Source organism: Acanthochromis polyacanthus, chromosome 23 (genome assembly GCF_021347895.1).
Source record: "Acanthochromis polyacanthus isolate Apoly-LR-REF ecotype Palm Island chromosome 23, KAUST_Apoly_ChrSc, whole genome shotgun sequence".
NCBI lineage: Eukaryota > Metazoa > Chordata > Actinopteri > Pomacentridae > Acanthochromis > Acanthochromis polyacanthus.
The window spans coordinates 26262735-26281889 of NC_067135.1; the positions used below are offsets into that span (position 1 = coordinate 26262735).

The window sequence follows — 19155 nt, forward strand, 5'->3', positions numbered from 1 at the left end:
GGTCACTCCCAAAGAGAACCTCAGCATCTTCAGTTCTGCTACCTCCAGCTCTGCCTCCTGTCTTTTCCTCAGGGACACTGTCTCCAGACCAAACAACATGGCTGGTCTCACCACAGTTTTGTAAACCTTTCCTTTCATTTTAGCTGAAACTCTTCTATCACACATCACACCTGACACTTTTCTCCAGCCGTTCCAGCCTGCCTGTACACGCTTCTTCACCTCTTTTCCACACTCTCCATTGCTCTGGACTGTTGACCCTAAGTACTTAAAATCCTCCACCTTCTTGATCTCTTCTCCCTGTAACCTCACACTTCCACTTGGGTCCCTCTCATTTACACACAGATACTCTGTCTTGCTGCGGCTAACCTTCCAGAGCAAACCTCCACGCCTCTAGCTTCTCCTCCACCTGTTCCCTGCTCTCACTACAGATCACAGTGTCATCTGAAAATATCATAGTCCATGGAGACTCCTGTCTAACCTCGTCTGTCATCCTGTCCATCGCCATAGCAAACAAGAAGAGGCTCAGAGCTGATCCCTGATGTAGTCCCACCTCCACCTTGAACTCCTCTGTCACACCTACAGCACAGCTCACCACTGTCTTACAGTCCTCATACATGTCCTGCACCATTCTAACATACTTCTCTGCCACTCCAGACTTCCTCATACAAAACCACAGTTCCTCTCTGGGCACCCTGTCATAAGCTTTCTCCAGATCTACAAAGACACAATGCAGCTCCTTCTCACCTTCTCTGTACTTCTCTATCAACATCCTCAAAGCAACTATTGCATCTGTTGTACTAATTCTTGCCATGAAACCATACTGCTGCTCACAGATGTTCAACTACTCTTTCCCATAGCTTCATCGTGTGGCTCATCAGCTTTATTCCTCTGTAGTTGCCACAACTCTGCACATCTCCCTTGTTCTTAAAGATGGGCACCAGCACACTTCTCCTCCATTCCTCGGGCATCTTCTCACTATCTAAGATTCTGTTGAACAACCCAGTCAGAAACTCTACTGCTACCTCTCCGAGACGCTTCCATACCTCCACAGGTATATCATCAGGACCAAGTGCCTTTCCAGTCTTCATCCTCTTCAATGCCCTCCTCACTTCATCCTTACTAATCTTTGCTACTTCCTGGTCCACAACAGTCACCTCTTCTACTCTTCATTCTCTCTCATTTTCCTCATTCATCAACTCTTCAAAGTACTCTTTCCATCTTCCCATCACACTATTGGCACCTGTCAACACACTTCCATCCTTATCCTTTATCACCCTAACCTGCTGTACGTCCTTCCCATCTCTGTCTCTCTGCCTTGCCAACCTGTACAGGTCAGTCTCTCCCTCCTTACTGTCCAACCTAGCATACAAGTCATCGTAAGCCCCTTGTTTGGCCTTTGCCACCTCTACTTTCACCTTACGCTGCATCTCCCTGTACACCCGTCTACTCTCTTCAGTCCTCTCAGTGTCCCACTTCTTCTTAGCTAACCTCTTTCTCTGGATCCACTCCTGCACCTCCTCATTCCACCACCAAGTCTCCTTATCTCCTTTCCTTCCAGATGACACACCAAGTACTCTCCGACCTGTCTCTCTGATCACATTTGCTGTAGTTGTCCAGTCATCTGGAAGCACCTCCTGACCATCCAAAGCCTGTCTCAACTCTTTCCTGAAAGTCATACAACACTCTTCCTTTTTCAGCTTCAACCATTTGGTCCTCTGCTCTGCATTTGCCCTCTTCATCTTCTTCACCACCAGGGTCATCCTACACACCACCATCCTATGCTGTCTGGCTACACTCTCACCTACCACTACTTTGCAGTCACTGATCTCCTTCAGATTACACTGTCTACACAAGATGTAGTCTCCCTGTGTGCTCCTACCTCCACTCTTATAGGTCACCCTATGTTCTTGCCTCTTCTTGAAGAAAGTATTCACTACAGCCATTTCCATCCTTTTTGCAAAGTCAACCACCATCTGTCCTTCTGCGTTCCTCTCCTGGATACCAAACCTGCCCATGACCTCCTCATCATCTCTGTTTCCTGCACCAACATGTCCATTGAAGTCTGCACCAATGACAACTCTCTCACTTCTAGGGATGCTCTGCATCACTTCATCAAGGTCCAACCAGAATTTCTCCTTCTCCTCCAGCTCACATCCTACCTGTGGAGCATACCCACTAAGAACATTGAACATCACACCTTCGATTTCTAGCTTCAGGCTCATCACTCGATCTGACACTCTTTTTACCTCCAGAACATTCCTAACAAACTCCTCCTTCAAGATAACTCCGACTCCATTTCTCTTCCTATCTACACCATGATAGAACAACTTGAACCCTGCTCCTAAACTTCTAGCTTTACTACCTTTCCACCTGGTCTCCTGGACACACAGTATGTCCACCTTCCTCCTCTGCATCATGTCAACCAGCTCTCTACCTTTTCCTGTCATAGTTCCAACATTCAAAGTCCCTACTCTCAGTCCTAGACTCTCTGTGTTCCTCTTCTCTCTCTTCCTATGAACACACCTTCCTCCCCTCCTTCTTCGACCAACAGTCGTCCATTTTCTACCGTCACCCTGTAGGTCGACAGCACCGATGGCGGTCGTTGTTACCCCGGGCCTCGACCGATCCAGTATGGAAGTCATACATTTGATTCACATGTTTGATTTGGCCAAAGTTTTACGTCAGATGCCCTTCCTGACACAACCCTCTGTATTTATCCGGGCTTGGGACCGGCACAATAAGAGACTGGCTTGTGTCCTCTTGCGGCTTTTCCATGAATTCTGGATGGAAGCAGAAGAACAACAAGCTACCACTGTTACACATGGACTCACTTCTGATCTCACATTTATCATTTCACTTTTTCTGGGCTTTTGTGGGGAAATCATTTCAGCAGATCTTCCAGAAGTAAATATTTGTTAGTGAAGTTGGAGCACGTCATTAAAGCTGTGAACTCCAAGCAGCAGTTTGTGGATAGTTTTTGGTCCTGTCATGTTTTCCTTCACTGTGGTTCATTTTCCGATAGAAAGTCCTGCAGTTGTTTCTAACAAAACGTTGTCAGTTTGTGAAGTTGAAGCCGATGAAGATGTTAACAGAATCTGACTCATACATAAACTATTATTATCAGACCTGATGTGAGTTTTCTTTGTAGCTGTTCTGTGTTTTATTTTAAATGCTGGTGATAATTTGAGCTTCTTAGACACAAACCACATGAGAAAATGTTTGTATTTATTTATAATCAGCAGAGTTCATCTGAAGGCTCTTTAGAAACAACAAGAAGCTCAGTTCGACTGCTTTAACGTTAACTTCTTTCAAAGGTCTTTTTATTGAGATTTCACAGTTCAACATGAAAACATCAGGCACTAACAAAGTGACTTTTCTTTTTTCTTTTTTTACCCTTAACATATGCAGCACTCTCAGTCAAGAGAACAGTAGTGCTGGAACACAACAACAAAGTGCACACCTACCCACCCACCCACTTACCCACACCCCATAAGAGAAAAAACAAAAAACAAAAAAAACAAAAAACAAAACAAAACTAGACAAAAAACAACAACAACAACCCCGTGTGTGTGTGTGTGTGTGGGGGGGGGTGTCATCATATCAGCAATCCAGTGTGAAAAGGAAGGAGGTAAACGGTCTTTCCATCGTAGAATGATAGCTCTGCGGGCTATCCATGAGGAGAAGGCCAGGATCTCATTTTTAGCTTTTGGCAGGTCACCATCTAGAGGCAGACCGAAGATGGCAGTCAGAGGGTTTGGAGGGATTTGATAGCTCAGCACCTTGGAAATAGACTGAAAGTATGATGTCCAATAATTGGACAAGGAGGGGCAGGACCAATACATGTGGAGGAGGGAACCAGGGGCAGATCTGCACCTATCACATATGGGGTCAGCATCTGGGTAAATGCGGGCTAACTTAGTCTTAGAGATATGGATCCGGTGAACTATTTTAAACTGTAAGAGTGAACGCCTGGCACATATAGAGGAAGAATTGATACGCTTAAGAATGAGGTTCCATGTAGGATCTGAAAATGGGGAACCAAGATCTTGCTCCCATGCTTTTCTGATTGCTGTAAGGGGATGGCTGTGTATGTTGGAAATAGCATTGTAAAGCTTGGATAAAATACCTCTTGATGTTGGATTAAAGGAAAGAAGTGCATCTAAATGGTTTGCTGGGGGCTCTTCTGGGAAGTTTGGAATCAGTTTCTGTATGAAGTGTCGCACCTGGAGGAACCGAAAGAAATGGGAGCGGGGAAGACAAAAAGTTTGGCTTAATTGGGAGAAAGAAGCAAAGTTTCCATTCATAAATAGATCCCCAAAACACCTAAGATTCTTATCATACCAAATATTAAAGGCTCCATCAAATGTAGAGGGGGTGAAGAAATGACTGGAAGCAATGGGGGACTTAAGTGACATGTTCTGAAGTCCAAAGTGTTTTCGGAACTGAAGCCATATCCGCAAAGAATCCCTGACGACCATGTTACCATGGAGGCCAGTTAAAGAAGCAGGGAGTGCAGCGCCTACAAGAGCAGGGAGAGAAACTGAACCTGATGCACCAGCTTCCATCGTCACCCACACAGGGGGGGAGGGGTTCCGATGAAAGTACACCCAGTGTAAAATGCAGCGAATATTAGCCGCCCAATAGTAAAACTGGAAGTTGGGGAGAGCCAATCCCCCCTCCTGCTTTGGCCTCTGCAGGAACACTCGACGCAGTCTGGGTGGCTTGCCATTCCAAATGTAAGAACCAAGCAGAGAGTCAAGGGTTTTAAAAAAAGATTTGGGGATCAAAATGGGGAGACATTGAAAAAGATATAAAAATTTAGGAAGTATGGTCATTTTAATCGAATTAATCCTACCAATAAGAGAGTGCGAGAGAGGGGACCACTTTGATAGAGAAACCTTGACTTGGTCAATCAGGTTGAGAAAGTTGTGCTTGAAAAGGTCTCTATATGTTCTTGTGACACAAACGCCAAGATAAGTAAATCGTTCAGCCACTACTTTGAATTTGGAAACCATACCAACTGCCATGTGTGCGCATTTGCTAACTGGAAATAGTTCACTTTTGCCCAGATTGATCTTATATCCAGATATACGGCCATACGTTTCGAAAAGCGTAAGAGCTTCAGGAAGGGAGCTGTTAGGATCTGAAACGTAAAGAAGAAGGTCATCTGCATAAAGGGAGACCTTGTGCTCTACGCCTCCCCTTCGAATACCCTTTATACCACTGTTGCTACGGATAGCTATAGCCAGTGGCTCTATGGCAATGGGAAAGAGAAGCGGACTGAGAGGGCAGCCCTGCCGTGTTCCTCTGTGTAGATCAAATGGATGAGAGTACAGGCCATTAGTTAAGACCGAGGCAGAGGGAGACTGATAGAGCAGTTTGATCCATGATGAGAATAAGGGCCCAAAACCAAAACTTGAAAGAGCTCAAAAGAGAAAGTCCCACTCCACTCTGTCAAACGCCTTTTCAGCATCAACAGAGAGAAGGCATTCCTGCTTGTCTTTCTCACTGGAGTAAATTATGTTAAATAGTCTCCGGATGTTATAAAAAGAATGTCGGGCCTTTATGAACCCAGTTTGGTCGGGTGAAATAATGAAAGGGAGGACGTCTTCTAATCGGCTTGCCAGAACTTTCGCTAAGATTTTAACATCTGTGTTCAGTAAAGAAATGGGCCGATATGAGGAGCAATCTAAAGGGTCCTTTTCTTTTTTAGCAACAAGGAGATGCAGGCTTGGCTAAATGTAGGGGGGAGTGCACCGGAATCAAAAGAGTCAGCAAACACCGAACAGAGAAAGGGAGATAGGTCTGCTGCCAGTTTCTTGTAAAGCTCTGGTGGTAACCCATCAGGACCAGGGGCTTTACCTGTTTGCATGGAGGATATTGATGTCAATATCTCACTCTGGGTGATTGGAGCCTCTAGTTTGTTCTTCTGGTCTTCTGTCAGTGAGGGCATATCTAAATTATCGAAAAAGTTTTCCATCATGTCGCTATCTGGTGTAGAGTCTGAGGTATAAAGATTAGAATAAAAGGACCAGAATCTCTCATTGATTATTTTCTGATTTGAGGATACAGAACCATCATTAGATCGGACACCAGGGATGACCTGCCGAGCTCTAAGACCCCGCAATTGGTTAGCCAATAACCTGCCTGACTTCTGAAGGGAAGGGGAAGAGGAGAAGGAGCACATACACATACATACCACACATACACACCCATACACAGAAAGAAAACAAACCAACAATTAAACAAAAAAGAAACTGCACATGTAAAACCCACAATGAGGCTTGACAGGACATCAAGGCCTCCAGTCTTTCCATGACTAACCTAAGAAGCCTGCTTCCTAAGCCTGCCAAGTCCCACATAACATTAAGGAGAATAAAAATAGTAAAAACAACCCAAAAAGACTATCAGATCGCTTAAATATATATCCGCAGCAGTCTTTTAACATAATAATATCAGTAATAATAATAATAATAATACTATTAATAATATTAATGATAATAATATAATTATAATAACAATAGGATTCTTCCCGACATCAAGCAGCATTTTTAACAAACCCTTTCAGTAATGAACAAGTGAGCAACAGCTTTATAAAATATAACAGATAACATCTGCGCTACATGTTACTCACAGAACCGACTGGCAAGTCCAAGGGAGAAAACAGAGGAGTGTTGCTTGGAACCCGATCACGGAGGAGAAGACGGGCCACCATCCATGCTCTTCAGGAAGTTAGCCGCGTGGGCCACAGAGGGAAGCCATCTCCTCTCACCACCAGACAGCGTGATGCGCAGCCTCGCGGGGTAGAGGAGAGATGGACGGAGACCGCGCTTGTAAAGTTCAGCCATGACCTCCTTGTACTCGGAGCGTTGTTTCAGGACATCCGCGGTGTAGTCTTCGTAGATCCGGATCTTATGGCCGGCGTACTCCAGGCTACCACGCTTACGTGCCTCCCTGATGACCGCGTCTTTGACCTGGTAGCGATGAAAATGGATTATTACCGCGCGCGGCCTCGAGCCCGGACCAGGCTTGGCGACAGGGCTGCGATGGGCGCGGTCCAGCTCCGGGGCCGAGGAGAGCACGCCATCACCGAGGACATCCACGAGGAGCTGGGAGAAGAAGGCAGTGGGGCGACCGTCCTCGGTATCTTCAGGTAGGCCGACGATGCGGATGTTTTGTCTCCGGCTGCGGCCCTCCAGCTCAGCCAGCCTGGACCGCAGCCATTTGGTCTCCTCCTGGAGAGAGGCGCAGGCAGCTTCGCTGCGGTCCAAACGGCTGCCGACGTCCCCCGCGTCAGCCTCCAAGTCCGCGATGCGCTTACCATGATCAGAAACCACGGCTTGGATCTGATCAAGCTTCTCTTCAAATGAAGTCTTAAAATCGGTAGCCAGAGATGCCCGGTGCTGCTCCAGGAGCTCAGTGATCTGCTGAACCGTTAAGCTAGCCATGCTGCTGCTAGTATCCAACGAGGTGACCGCGTGCGGGTCCTTCTTTGACTGCTTCCCAGACTTCGACATTCCAAAAAATGAGTCAAAGCTGCTAAAAAATCTTGCCGATAGAAAATGAGGACCTTATGAACCAATAAACGGGTTGTTTTTACACAAAAATCTTTCAAGGTCGTGGGAGCTAGCGAACTGCGTACCTACTCCATCTACTGCCAAACCGGAAGCCATCTAACGTTAACTTCTACAGTAAATCAACTGAGAATTCTTCTGTTTAAAAGACATGTATAGATGTAATATCAAGTTTTTTTTCTTGATAATGTCTCTATTGTGATGATTTAGCTGCATCAAACTACCAAATATGTCCAGACCTGAATATTACAGAAGCTTTATGACATCAAGCAGAGAAACAAAATAAAAGCAGTTCAACACTAAAGAAGAACTCTGTTAAGTTCTGAATGAAGATTCATTTACTAAAATACAAAATTACTGAAGAAAACCTGAAGACAGTTGACCCATGAAATTTGAAGAAGGAGATAAAACTAAAAACCCAGTTTATCCTATAAAAGACATTTTGTTCTGATAACTTTATTGAAAAAAATTCTTGTCTTTTCTTGTTTTATCTTCTGCCATTTATAACTTGGATAAAAACAACAAACCTAATGAGTTTCCCACAGAACTGAACATGAATTTAATTAGATAAAAATACAAAATGGATATTTGAAAACAAGCTTAAAAAAACAACAAAATAATAACAATAATGTTGAATTTAATATTTTTACAAAAAACAAAGGCTGACTTTGATTAATGCAAAAAGTTCCGTTTCATATGTTTATTCCCAGTACAACAATTTGAATATCTCTCCATTGTTGCTGATGACTTTTATCTGCAGTTTGTCTTCAGGTCTCCATTTCGTCATGTCTGACCACTCCAGTTTAATATCATCAGAATGTTTGATGTAAGAGTATGGGCGTTGTATCTGCAAATGAAGTAAAGACAACAGTCAAATGCAACAGTCGCAGTTTTATGAATACAATAAAAATGAGAAAGAAGTTTAAAAAAGTAAAAATGGAACATTAAGCGGGAAGTTCAGACTCACACAGAGAATCCCTCCAGTCTGAAGTTTTAATGACTCATCAAAGGTATATGTGGCTGGTTTTCTGTTGTTTCTCTGTAGTTCTAACTTCCAGCCTCCCAGTTTTATCTCCTGCAGGAGGAAAATTCAACACTAAAGGTAGAAAAACTAAATAATCTCCAGTGTGTGTTACATACATGGTGTCCACAAATAAAATTATGACCTCTACATGTTGATCTACAGACAAAATACACTCTGATGTTAACAGCATTAGCTGTTATTTAATGGAAAATTTAGAATATCTGTGGATATATTTGATCATCATATTGATATAAAACTTATTGTACATGTTTACACAGTATTCAGAAGGTTCATGTACATGTAAACAAAATTACCTCATTGGAAATGTTCTTCAGACGGATGTAGCGGCCCTGTTCACTGACTTCTTCTAAAGTTATGGGTCCTGTCAGCTGCAGCTGAGAGACAACACACAGGTCAGTTATTCAGGTGTGTGTGTGTGTGTGGGCAGGTTTTACTAACAGTGTGGGGTCCGACAGCTGTTTACACAGTCACATTACAGGGACACATTTGATAAAATCTAATCTAAGAAAGAACTAAATCAATGATTCATGAGTTTAGATGATTCCATCATAGAAAGTTCAGAGTTGTAGGAGTCATTGGAAATTAAAGACTGTCATGATATTTACGATCTTTACAAGGGGATGTTAACTTTTGTTTATGACTGTATGAAGTTGTGTCTGTTGAACTTGTAACATGAGAACAAAATTAAATGAACTCTGTGTTTAAAAGCAGGTTCTTCTCATTGAGTCAATGAACTCACAAGATTTAACTGAATTCTTGTTTCTAATTCATTGGAAGATGTGACTAAACTTATTGTCATTCAAAAGGTTGAGTTCAGATTAAATGTCTAATAGTCTGATAATAAGTCTGATATTTCTATGAACATTAAACCTGCTGCTCAGTAACACATTAACACAGGAGGAATGTGATCACATTAAACTTTGCTGCAGTCAAACTGGACTTCAGTCTCACTTATTAAATGTTTAAATGAGTTTTTATGGATGTTTAAAGTTGTCTTGTTCCCAACAACAAATCAGTTTCATCTGAAAAGAGACAGAAGAGAGATGACAGCAGATAAACCTCCTGGTTCATGTTCTGGAGTTCTGTCTTCAGGTTTACAACAGTCTTCATCCACTTCTGCTTCTCATCCTGGAGCTTCTCTAACTGGAGACAGAATAAAAAGACAGTTTATGTATTGAAGCACAGATACACATGACATGATTGGTGGAAAGATTCCTTCTTCTGATTGGTTGGAGACTCATTAAAAGCATGTTCATGTAACATAGCTGAGTTCTGCTTAAATCTCTGTTTCTGTAGCTTTAGATGGTGACTTCTTCTGTGTGTTTGTCACATTATTTGACTTTCAGACTGATGGATGTTGATGTTTCTTTTGTGGTTTATAGCAGAAAGTAACAGTGAACCAAACTGGACTGTTGAAGTTTATTCTGTGTTCAAGATCATTTAGATTTATGCTCAAATGTAACTCAGTTCATAGACACCAGTCAGTTTCACTGTTAATAGTTTCCATTAATTTGACATTTTGATTTGATTCTGTAGAAAGTTAATGACGTTTCATTAATCTGATAAACAGTGAACTAGTTAACTTTCCTGCTAGAACTTTACATCACAGTGAGTTCAGTAGACATATCAGTCATTGATTGAAAAAGGTTTTGATGGTGACATTCACTTCTTCCTGTTGATTCTTCTCATCGCTCCCAGTAGGGTCAGAGTTGGTATCAAAGTTCATTTCATCCAGCTGCAAATAAACAAACACATGCTCTGTTTTAGTTTCTGATATGAAAGGAGAATGTTCACCTTAGAAGGAACCAGTTTCATTTTTTCACCAAACATGAAAAACAAAATCAGAATTAGAGATCACAGTGGAACTGAATCTGAATCTGAAAACAGCTGTTTGTTGTCTTGTTCTTCTGGATATTTGAAGTTGTTTTGGTCTCAACAACAGACCAGTATTATAAGAGAAGAGAGATGAGAGCAGATCAATGATTTGAGAGAAAACATGAACCTCCTGGATCTTGTTCTGGATCTTATTCTTCAGTTTTCTCTCAGTCTTCATTGATTTTAGCTTCTCATCCAGGAATTTTCTCTTGATCTCTATCAACTGGAAACAAGAGAGAAACAAAATAATATATTTATCTGAACTCATCTGTACATGACATTAATGTGTGACTTCTGATTGGTTGGAGACTCATTAAAAGCATGTTCATGTAACATAGCTGAGTTCTGCTTAAATCTCTGTTTCTGTAGCTTTAGATGGTGAGTAAGTTCTCCTCTGAACCAGCTGCTTGGAACATTCACTTTATCACCTTATTTTAATTCAGGTAACTCTGTCTCTCAACAATGATGTTCATATTTAACTAAACTACATGTTTGATTATCACTAATATGTTTCTAATCAACATCTTTTCTTTTATTTCTTGTCAACCTGGTAACAGAGAAAATGGAGGAAAGTCTTCAAACATGTTCTGAAAGGTTTATATTTGAACCCAAATCATGGTGTTTTTCTAACTGCAGAGTTCTGGTTGCAGAAATTTAACCAACCAGTGAATGAAAGTGAAACCAGAATCTACAGTTCAGTCTCCATCTTGTGTTTTTCATCCAGAAGCTGCTGTTTCTTTACATACAACCATTAACTTCTTTTTACTGCTTCTTTGACTCCTGCTCTTTAGTTACTGATCGTCTGTTCAGGTTCACACTCTTTGGTTACAACAAATATGTTATTAAATAGAAACTTGTGAGTTTTTATTCAATAGAAACTTTCTTTAATCTCCACCGAAGTTTGCTCAAGCTGTTGTTCTTCTCTGTTCATGGATAAACTACATCTGGTTTTTCTTCTTCTTCGTCCAGATTCTTTACTTGTCTTCCTGTCATAGTTTGAATACTGACGTATGATCTGCATTAGAGATACAAATCTTCTTCCTTTATTCTATAATTGCTTGTTTACACTGAATTTGACTTTACTTTCTGCGATCTCCTGATCTTGGTGTCTTTCTTCATCTACCAGCAGTCAAACTTCTGTTTCGTTACTTACTCGTTCAACTGTCTCTTCCAAAGTCTTCCCTTTCCCTTTGAGAAAATAAAATCATCATTATTTAAATACAGAAAGAATGATAATCTGGACAGATGCATATAATAAAAGAAAACCTGTCATGTCACATTTTCCATTAAAACCTCAATACTTTGTAAAAGTCAGGAATTTTCACTAATATGACTTACTTGCAAGGATCATTGTGTAAACAAAAAAGAAAATGAACAGGATGAAGGCAGCAGCTGCAGTCCAAGTCAGGTTGTCTATGATCGAGGTGTTACTGGACTCGGCCTGAAAGAAATCATCTGAAATTATAAAATATGAAATAATGAGCCATTTATTCTAAATTGAACTGTGGCTTTTGTCAAATTGAATACAAACTACCTGTTACGTGTATCAGAGCCTCTCTGGTCTGCTTGATGTTTTTCTGCTGGACTCTGCAGGTGAACTTGTTGCCGTGTTTCTTCTCCACAGTCACTCTGCTGCTGACAGTATAAAGTTCATCAGCACCTCTGACTGTCTCTGTAGGTCCAGCAGAGAGGAGGTTTCCATCACCGTCCAGCCACAACACCTCAGGCTCTGGATACCAGCCTGCAGATTTACACTGTAACACCACTGAGCTGCTGCTTCTATCAAGTCCTGCTAAACTGATGACTGTAAAAGGATCAATACCTGAAGAGAAGAAGGGAAACATCAGACAGTAGAAAAGAAGGACAGAACTGTGTTACAACTTCACTGTCAGGATCACTGACCCAGTCCCTGTCATTGTCAGTCTGTCTCTCTACTTTGGACTTTGTTTTTCAAATAAATTCTTTTGCATCCTCCACCTGTCTCTGCTCATTCTCTGTGTCTGCATTTGGGTTCTAGTCCCTGCTGTGACACTTTACCAGCACTGGATGAATGTTTTCTGACAACCTCCTTGAAGCAGTCACACTTCTTTAAGGTGAAACTGCATTCTAAATTATATTTTGAAAGAAACCTACAAGCAAGACTCTGACATGTTTTTTTAAGGAGCTATAAAGTCCGCCTGATGCAACTAAGTCTCCTCCGGAATACATTCCTTTACATCTACTCTGCATTCTCAGTTATGTTTTGATCGGACCGTATTTTCTGCCCAATTATGTTGATAACGTATCACAGATACATTTCTAATCAACACATCTTTGTCATGCATTTCACTGCTTCACTGTTGCTTCTTTGCAGTCAAACAATCACATATTAGATGGGGTGGGACTTGTCACCATGGTAAGCCAGCTTGAAAAGCTTCAAACATGTAGTAAAAGAGACATATTTTTACTGAAACTGTGATATTTTTTTTCAAACCCTAAGCGAGTAGTTGGGATAATTTGCCGTAATCAGGCTTCTAACGTGTGAAAGTGTCTAACAAAGCATACTATTTTTCTCGACATTTAACCTTGTATTTTTTTTCTCATGTTGTGTATGTAATGTATGCCTCCATTTTCCAGTCTTACCTCCTAATTTGGATTTTCTGGTCACCTTTTTCTCCTTTAACATTAAAGGTCAGAAATTACATTTAGAAAACATAATTTAGAACACAGTTTAGTAGTAAGGGAATGTAACATTGTGAAGACTGCGCTGCTTGAAGAAGTATGAGGTCAACAACAAGACTTTCAACATGGAGACTGGGTTTAAATCCTATGTGGGACCATTGTTCTTGAAATTAGCTCAAATTTTCACTAGTTTGAGTAAATTTAGGCACCAAAACTATTTAGACTCTAAGTAGAAAATATCACTTTCACAACAAAACCCACTTATTAGAGGCTTGGTTGAGTTTACATGCCAAAATTGGTCAAGTTGAGGACATTTTCATGGTTTGGTTTAAAATACAACCCTTTAGAATATGGTTAAAGTTTTTCTTAAATTTTTGGGTTGCCTGGTTACTGAATCCTGCTTCATCTAACATATGAACAACAAAGCAATAAAATAAATGGGAGATATATGCTGTTTAGAAATGTATTTGTGATATGTTCCAAGCAAATATCATTGATAATGCATTTTAGTTGAATCAGAATGTGGATTTCATTTCAAAACGGAAAAAAATATCCATTTTGATTATTAATATACTCTCAATAACTCTTGAATGCAAAGTTACAACATATTTTTAGATTTTTAAAAAAAAAAATTTAAACTGTATCCAGTCAGTTCAGTTTGCTACAGTGGACTCATGTCAATTTCTAGATCCATCTTAAGGATGATTTAAAACTGACTGCAATCTGGAGCCACAACAAAGAGTCTGAATGATTTTGTAAATGAGAGACTTTAGTGTTTGAAACTATAAAAAATATGACAATGTGCTTCCACTGAGAGTATACTGATCAGAAATGATTGTGTGAATCTGTTGGTTGTATGGAGAAATGCTGGGCTAAAGAAGATCTGAATTAAGCCACAAGTTATTCTGAAACTCATGAAAACCTGTTTATGGTTGACAAACAGTACACACATGTAAGACCTGTCAGGCTTAGCTCAAACCCTGTATGTCTACTAACCATTCAATCCAATTGTTTCTCAGTATAGTTGCTCTCTGACACCAAAAACATGTTTGATTCTGTATAAACTGAATCTTCTGATGCTATAAAGTAGTTTTAGATTATAAAATGCTGCTGCTTTGATGCCTTTCTATTGTTTTCCTACAGGGGATGAGTTTCTGTGATCTCGGTTCTGTTTTATTTGACCTGATCAAAAAAAGGACACCACCTCCACAGAGAGGATGACATGGATTAGAAAGAAACAACCGACCTGAGAAACAACTGCTGGAATGTGGATCAACTAGTTAACTGATTGTAAAATCTCTCGCTCTGTCTAACCTAGGGGCAGCTGTGGCTCAGGTGGTAGAGCGGGTCGTCCAGTGATCAAAGGGTCGGTGGTTTGATTCCCACTCTGACCTAGTCATGTGCTGTTGTGTGCTTGGGCAAGACACTTTACCCGCCTTGTCTCCAGTGCTGCTCTCACACTGGTGTATGAATGCATGTGAATGTTGGTGGTGGTCGGAGGGGCCGTAGGCGTGGATTGGCAGCCACGCTTCCATCAGTCTGCCTCAGGGCAGCTGTGGCTACAAATGTAGCTTACCACCACCAGAGTGAGAATGTGTGAGTGAATGAATATGGATGCATTGTGAAGAGCTTTGAGTGCCTTGAAAAGCGCTATATAAATCTAATCCATTATTATTATGACCTAACCTAGCCGCGCTAGACCCATGTTCTGAAGACGCAAGGGTCTAGGCACGCTCGACAGGGAGGGAGGCGGGCTAAAAGGTTGTCTATCAAATCACTGTGCAGCAATTGGGTAGGTATACAACCAATCAGCGCAACGAATAGGCTGACGTAGTTCCTAGAGCGCTGGATTGTGGCTAAGTCCCATTAGCTTCCCAACCAGCGGAGCCAACTGGTATATTAAGGATTTGCCATATCCCATCGGCATAAGTCCAAATACGTCTTTCTTCTCAATGAAACACTTCAGCGCCATCTTTTGTTTATCTTTCAAGTTGAATTTTAGCTTCAAATCTTTAAGGGCTGTGGCCAAAGCCGAGTCGAAAGATAACTGTTTATTGTGCGCCGGTTGTTTCTGTCAGAATCGTCGCGCCTCTGTCGTCACTTTGTTACGCCCGCCTTCTGACTCTACACTTCATGGTGATTCGTTTTAGGAGCATCCAGCCTCGAGCCTTATGGAGGGTAACTAGACCCACCCTGGCAGAGAATTAAATTTGTTGCCGTGGGTTGTCTAGCGCAGCTAGGTTAATTATGACCTGTACTCATAAACAAACCCTAAAACTGGAGCAGTGACTCATTCCTACAGTCTTTATTCTAACCATACACAGAAATATCTTGAGAAAACCTGACAAATCTCAATTACCTGAGTCTTGAACTTTCAGTATTAACTCACCAACAACCAGTTCAACAGTAGATCCTCGACCCAGTGTAGGAATGAAGCATCTGTATTTTCCCTTATCAGACGGTTTCACTTTGGAGATTTTCAGTGAAACATCTCCAAACTCCAGTTTATTAAGTAACAATGACGTTCTTCCTTTATAAGCAGGATGTTTGGAACTTTCCAGTTCCTCTTCATCCCACCACACATAGACATATGAAGGGTCTAGGTCTTCTCTGGACCACTCTATGGACATGTCTGAAGCATCGACGGCAGGTTCCAGGCGACACGACAAAAGAGCGTCACCACCAACCGTTGCCAGGACCGGCTGAGACGGACCGACCACCTGGGAAAGACCTGGAGAAAAGCAGGTTGGGATTTTACAGTTTTTAGCGGCAGGCATGTGAGGAAACAAATGACTACTAGTGGTCTTTTTGTTGAGGGAACATATTTTAGAACGTTCTTCTATAAGATGTTACTGAGCAGCTTCCATATTTATGGCGCTGTCACACTCTAGCGTATAGAGCCAGCGTATGAGGAACGTATCGAATATTTCAAAAAAATTGTTTATACGCACAACTTGTCAGCGTATGATGTCGATTTTCGGTTAATGACCGTTAGAGTAACGTGAGCCTAGCGTACCATCAGCGTATGAGTAGCGTATGAGTAGCGTACGCATAGCGTATGTCAGCATATGTGAGCGTATGTGATGTGATGTGTATTTGAGTTGGACGTATACCGATGTATGAGTAACGTATATCAGCGTACCTCCGACGTATGAGAAACGTATGCGGAATGTCAGTCTAACGTATGAGGAGCGTACACAGCGGGGGGTATAAAAGGTGGCAGCACGCGAATTTCGCCATTCCGCCAGTAGACTTCAAGCTGTCAAGATGATCTCTGATCTTCATTTCTCAATTCAACCATAACCTGGTCATAAAGGTCAAATTGACACCGCCTTCCAATCCAAGGTTTCACCCAGATTGCACGTCTCATTCTACGCCTTCTTCTTCTGTGTCTAGCATACTCAACTGCCAACCGTAACAAATCTTGGTGATGTTGCAGCACAGCAACCTCCATCTCTGAACTGCTGGTACAAACTGATACAGATTTGGAAATGTGACACTTTATATACCCCCCATACGCTGGAAATATGCATGTAATACGCATGGGATGAGTTGGCTGTAAGCTCAGAACACGTTAGGCATAAGTTGAGTACGTTAGACTCTCGTTAGAACTACCATCATAACGTTAGCCATTCGTTAGACACACGTCAGACACACGTTCATTATACGCTCCTCTAACGCTAGGTTTCCTGACCCACTCAATTTCAACGTATGAGAAGCGTACTCGACGTATGAGTAACGTACCTTCAGCGTACCTCTAGCGTGTTTAGCATATGAGGAACGTATGAGGAGCGTAAAATTCATACGTCGGCATACTCTGAAAATATTTGTTCATGTTCAAAAAATTTTTTGGCCGTCAGCGTACATCAGCGAACACCAACGTACCCCAGCATACTAGAAACGTATTCCAGTGTACCCCCAGCGTGTTTCAGTGTATGTCAGCGTATGCCCAAAAAGTCCATATGTTCCTCATACGCTGGCTCTATACGCTAGAGTGTGACAGCGTCATTAATCATCTTTGTATTTAAATGTATATTTTGATGGTGTGTGTCGGTTACCTGAACAGTTTTGTGTTAGAAGAAGGAAAACTAAAGCTGTGAAGGAACTGAGCTGAGTCCATGGTTTAGACGAAGCACCATGAAGTTCTAAAAACTGAAATAAATCACATGTCAAATATAATGAGAAACATCCATCCACTATCTATGCATCACTTTATCCTTGTTAGTGTTGCAGGGGTGCTGGAGTCTATCCCAGCTGACTTGGGTGAAGGCAGGGGACACGCTGGACAGGTCACCAGTCTGTCACAGGGCTACATATACAGACACACAATCACACTCACATTCACACCTACGGACAATTTAGAGTGATCAGTGAACCTCAGCATATTTTTGGACTGTGGGAGGAAGCCAGAGTACCCGGAGAGAACCCACGCATGCACAGGGAGAACATGCAAACTCCATGCAGAAAGATCCTGGACGCGAACCATGGATCTTCTAGCTGTAAGGCGAAAGTGCTAACCACTACTCCCCTGTGCAGCTCGATGAGGAACATACTGATTGGAAATATCATTGTACATATGAGCAACATAAGTCATCCACCAATCACATTCTAGATCATCAAAGATCTCCAACATCTGGATCAAATAAAACACTTTCATTTTCCAGATCTTGAATATATGAAGTACTGGAAAATCTGAGTTTATTAATACGGTAAAAAAAAAAAAAAAAAAATCAAAATAATATAGAAATTTCATATAAATTAGAACTCAGAATTTAGACCAATTTGGTAGAATAACTCATATCTAAGAAAGTGATGATATGCCTTTGACTTGAGCTGTAAAATGCTTTGCAAGTCAGATGTAGCTGACCTACCTGAGTCATGGCTGCAACTGTTTCCTCGTCTCTGAAACATAAAATGCTCTAAACATGAAGCCCTTAGAGAGCAGCCCCCAGCTCTCATGAAGAGGGTGGATCCATGTTAGATAAACACTCGTCTGGTTGGGGTCGTGCCAAAGAACTTATCCTGATAGAAAGTATATCCCCTGCTGTGGGAGAGCGCATGCAATCAGAGGAATGGAGCTACAATTCTGTGTTTAGATATCAGTTTAGCCTATTAATTTAACAAAATGTAGATTGATACGATCATGCTTTAATTGTCGAAGATGTTTGGTAATGTGACATGTGACATTTCTACCTAAATCACTGTTTTTGCTATTCTGTACATTACGTGTTGTCCAAGTTAATGGTATTCATAGAGCTGCCGGACAATGTCTTTTCCTTCTCCTTTTTGTAAAAAAGTGTAATATTAGGCCATCAGTCTGCTAACTGAACAAAGGCTCAATACTCTCTGGGTACGAGATTCAGTCCTTCGGACCGATCTGTCCAACTTCTGATACAATAAAATTAACACCATTGTGAACATGTTAACGCACTGCCAGACTCAATTTCCACCTTTTTGACTGGAATTTTAAGCTGTGATGAACTTACTGCAGCGCTGCCAACAATAGTTGATGCTGTAACTCACTCATCATAACTTTATAGCAGTTATTCAGAAATTCTGAACACAGACAAATGAAGATAGAGGACTAGAACCAGAACATGTCATGAGGAGGATGCACATTATTTCAGCCTGCTTTACTGCACCTGCCAGAAAATGTACGCCCTCTCTATAATCCTCAGGTTATTACTAACACTTCTATAGGGGGCAAGCGTGAAGGAAAAATGACTCTCGTTCCTTGCAGCTGTTAGCTGAAGACATCCCAGAATATCATGCAGGTTGCGTCTGTCAACTGCAGTCACTTTAACTCATCCTGTAGATCCTATAGGTCACCTCAAATCAACCCTGTTCTTCTTCCATTTAAGGCTGTGAGCACATTTCTCTCTCTCTAATATAACCCTGAGAGAGACAGAAGCCGAGAAGAAGATACACTAAAAAGCAACTGCTGTAGAAAGAAGATAAGTCAGGACTCCCTGACTGGTCAAGATTAATGTTTCATCTGAT

General features: G+C 41.5%; 2 protein-coding genes across 2 annotated transcripts in view; one reads left to right on the top strand and one right to left on the bottom strand.

The window, feature by feature from the left end:
* LOC110946484 (butyrophilin subfamily 2 member A2-like) overlaps positions 1-19155 on the top strand; it is a 417600-nt gene that overhangs the window by 241974 nt on the left and 156471 nt on the right. The window lies entirely within an intron of this gene.
* On the bottom strand, positions 8192-18054 carry LOC110972013 (butyrophilin subfamily 3 member A2-like). The gene is made up of 12 exons (XM_051943918.1): positions 18027-18054; positions 17214-17307; positions 15545-15886; positions 12029-12316; positions 11833-11949; positions 11648-11682; positions 10622-10717; positions 10286-10354; positions 9679-9762; positions 8913-8993; positions 8542-8649; positions 8192-8421 (listed from the first exon to the last, which is right to left on the bottom strand). Exons 1-12 carry the CDS (start codon positions 18033-18035, stop codon positions 8275-8277), a joined length of 1470 nt encoding a protein of 489 aa, XP_051799878.1. The 5' UTR covers positions 18036-18054; the 3' UTR covers positions 8192-8274.

Excerpts from the sequence above, each read along its gene's own strand:
- LOC110972013 (XM_051943918.1), bottom strand. Across the intron at positions 15,887-17,213 it reads TCTAACACAAAACTGTTCAG|GTCTTTCCCAGGTGGTCGGT; the intron begins GTAACCGACACA and ends GCTTTTCTCCAG. Across the intron at positions 11,950-12,028 it reads GGCTCTGATACACGTAACAG|ATGATTTCTTTCAGGCCGAG; the intron begins GTAGTTTGTATT and ends TTATAATTTCAG.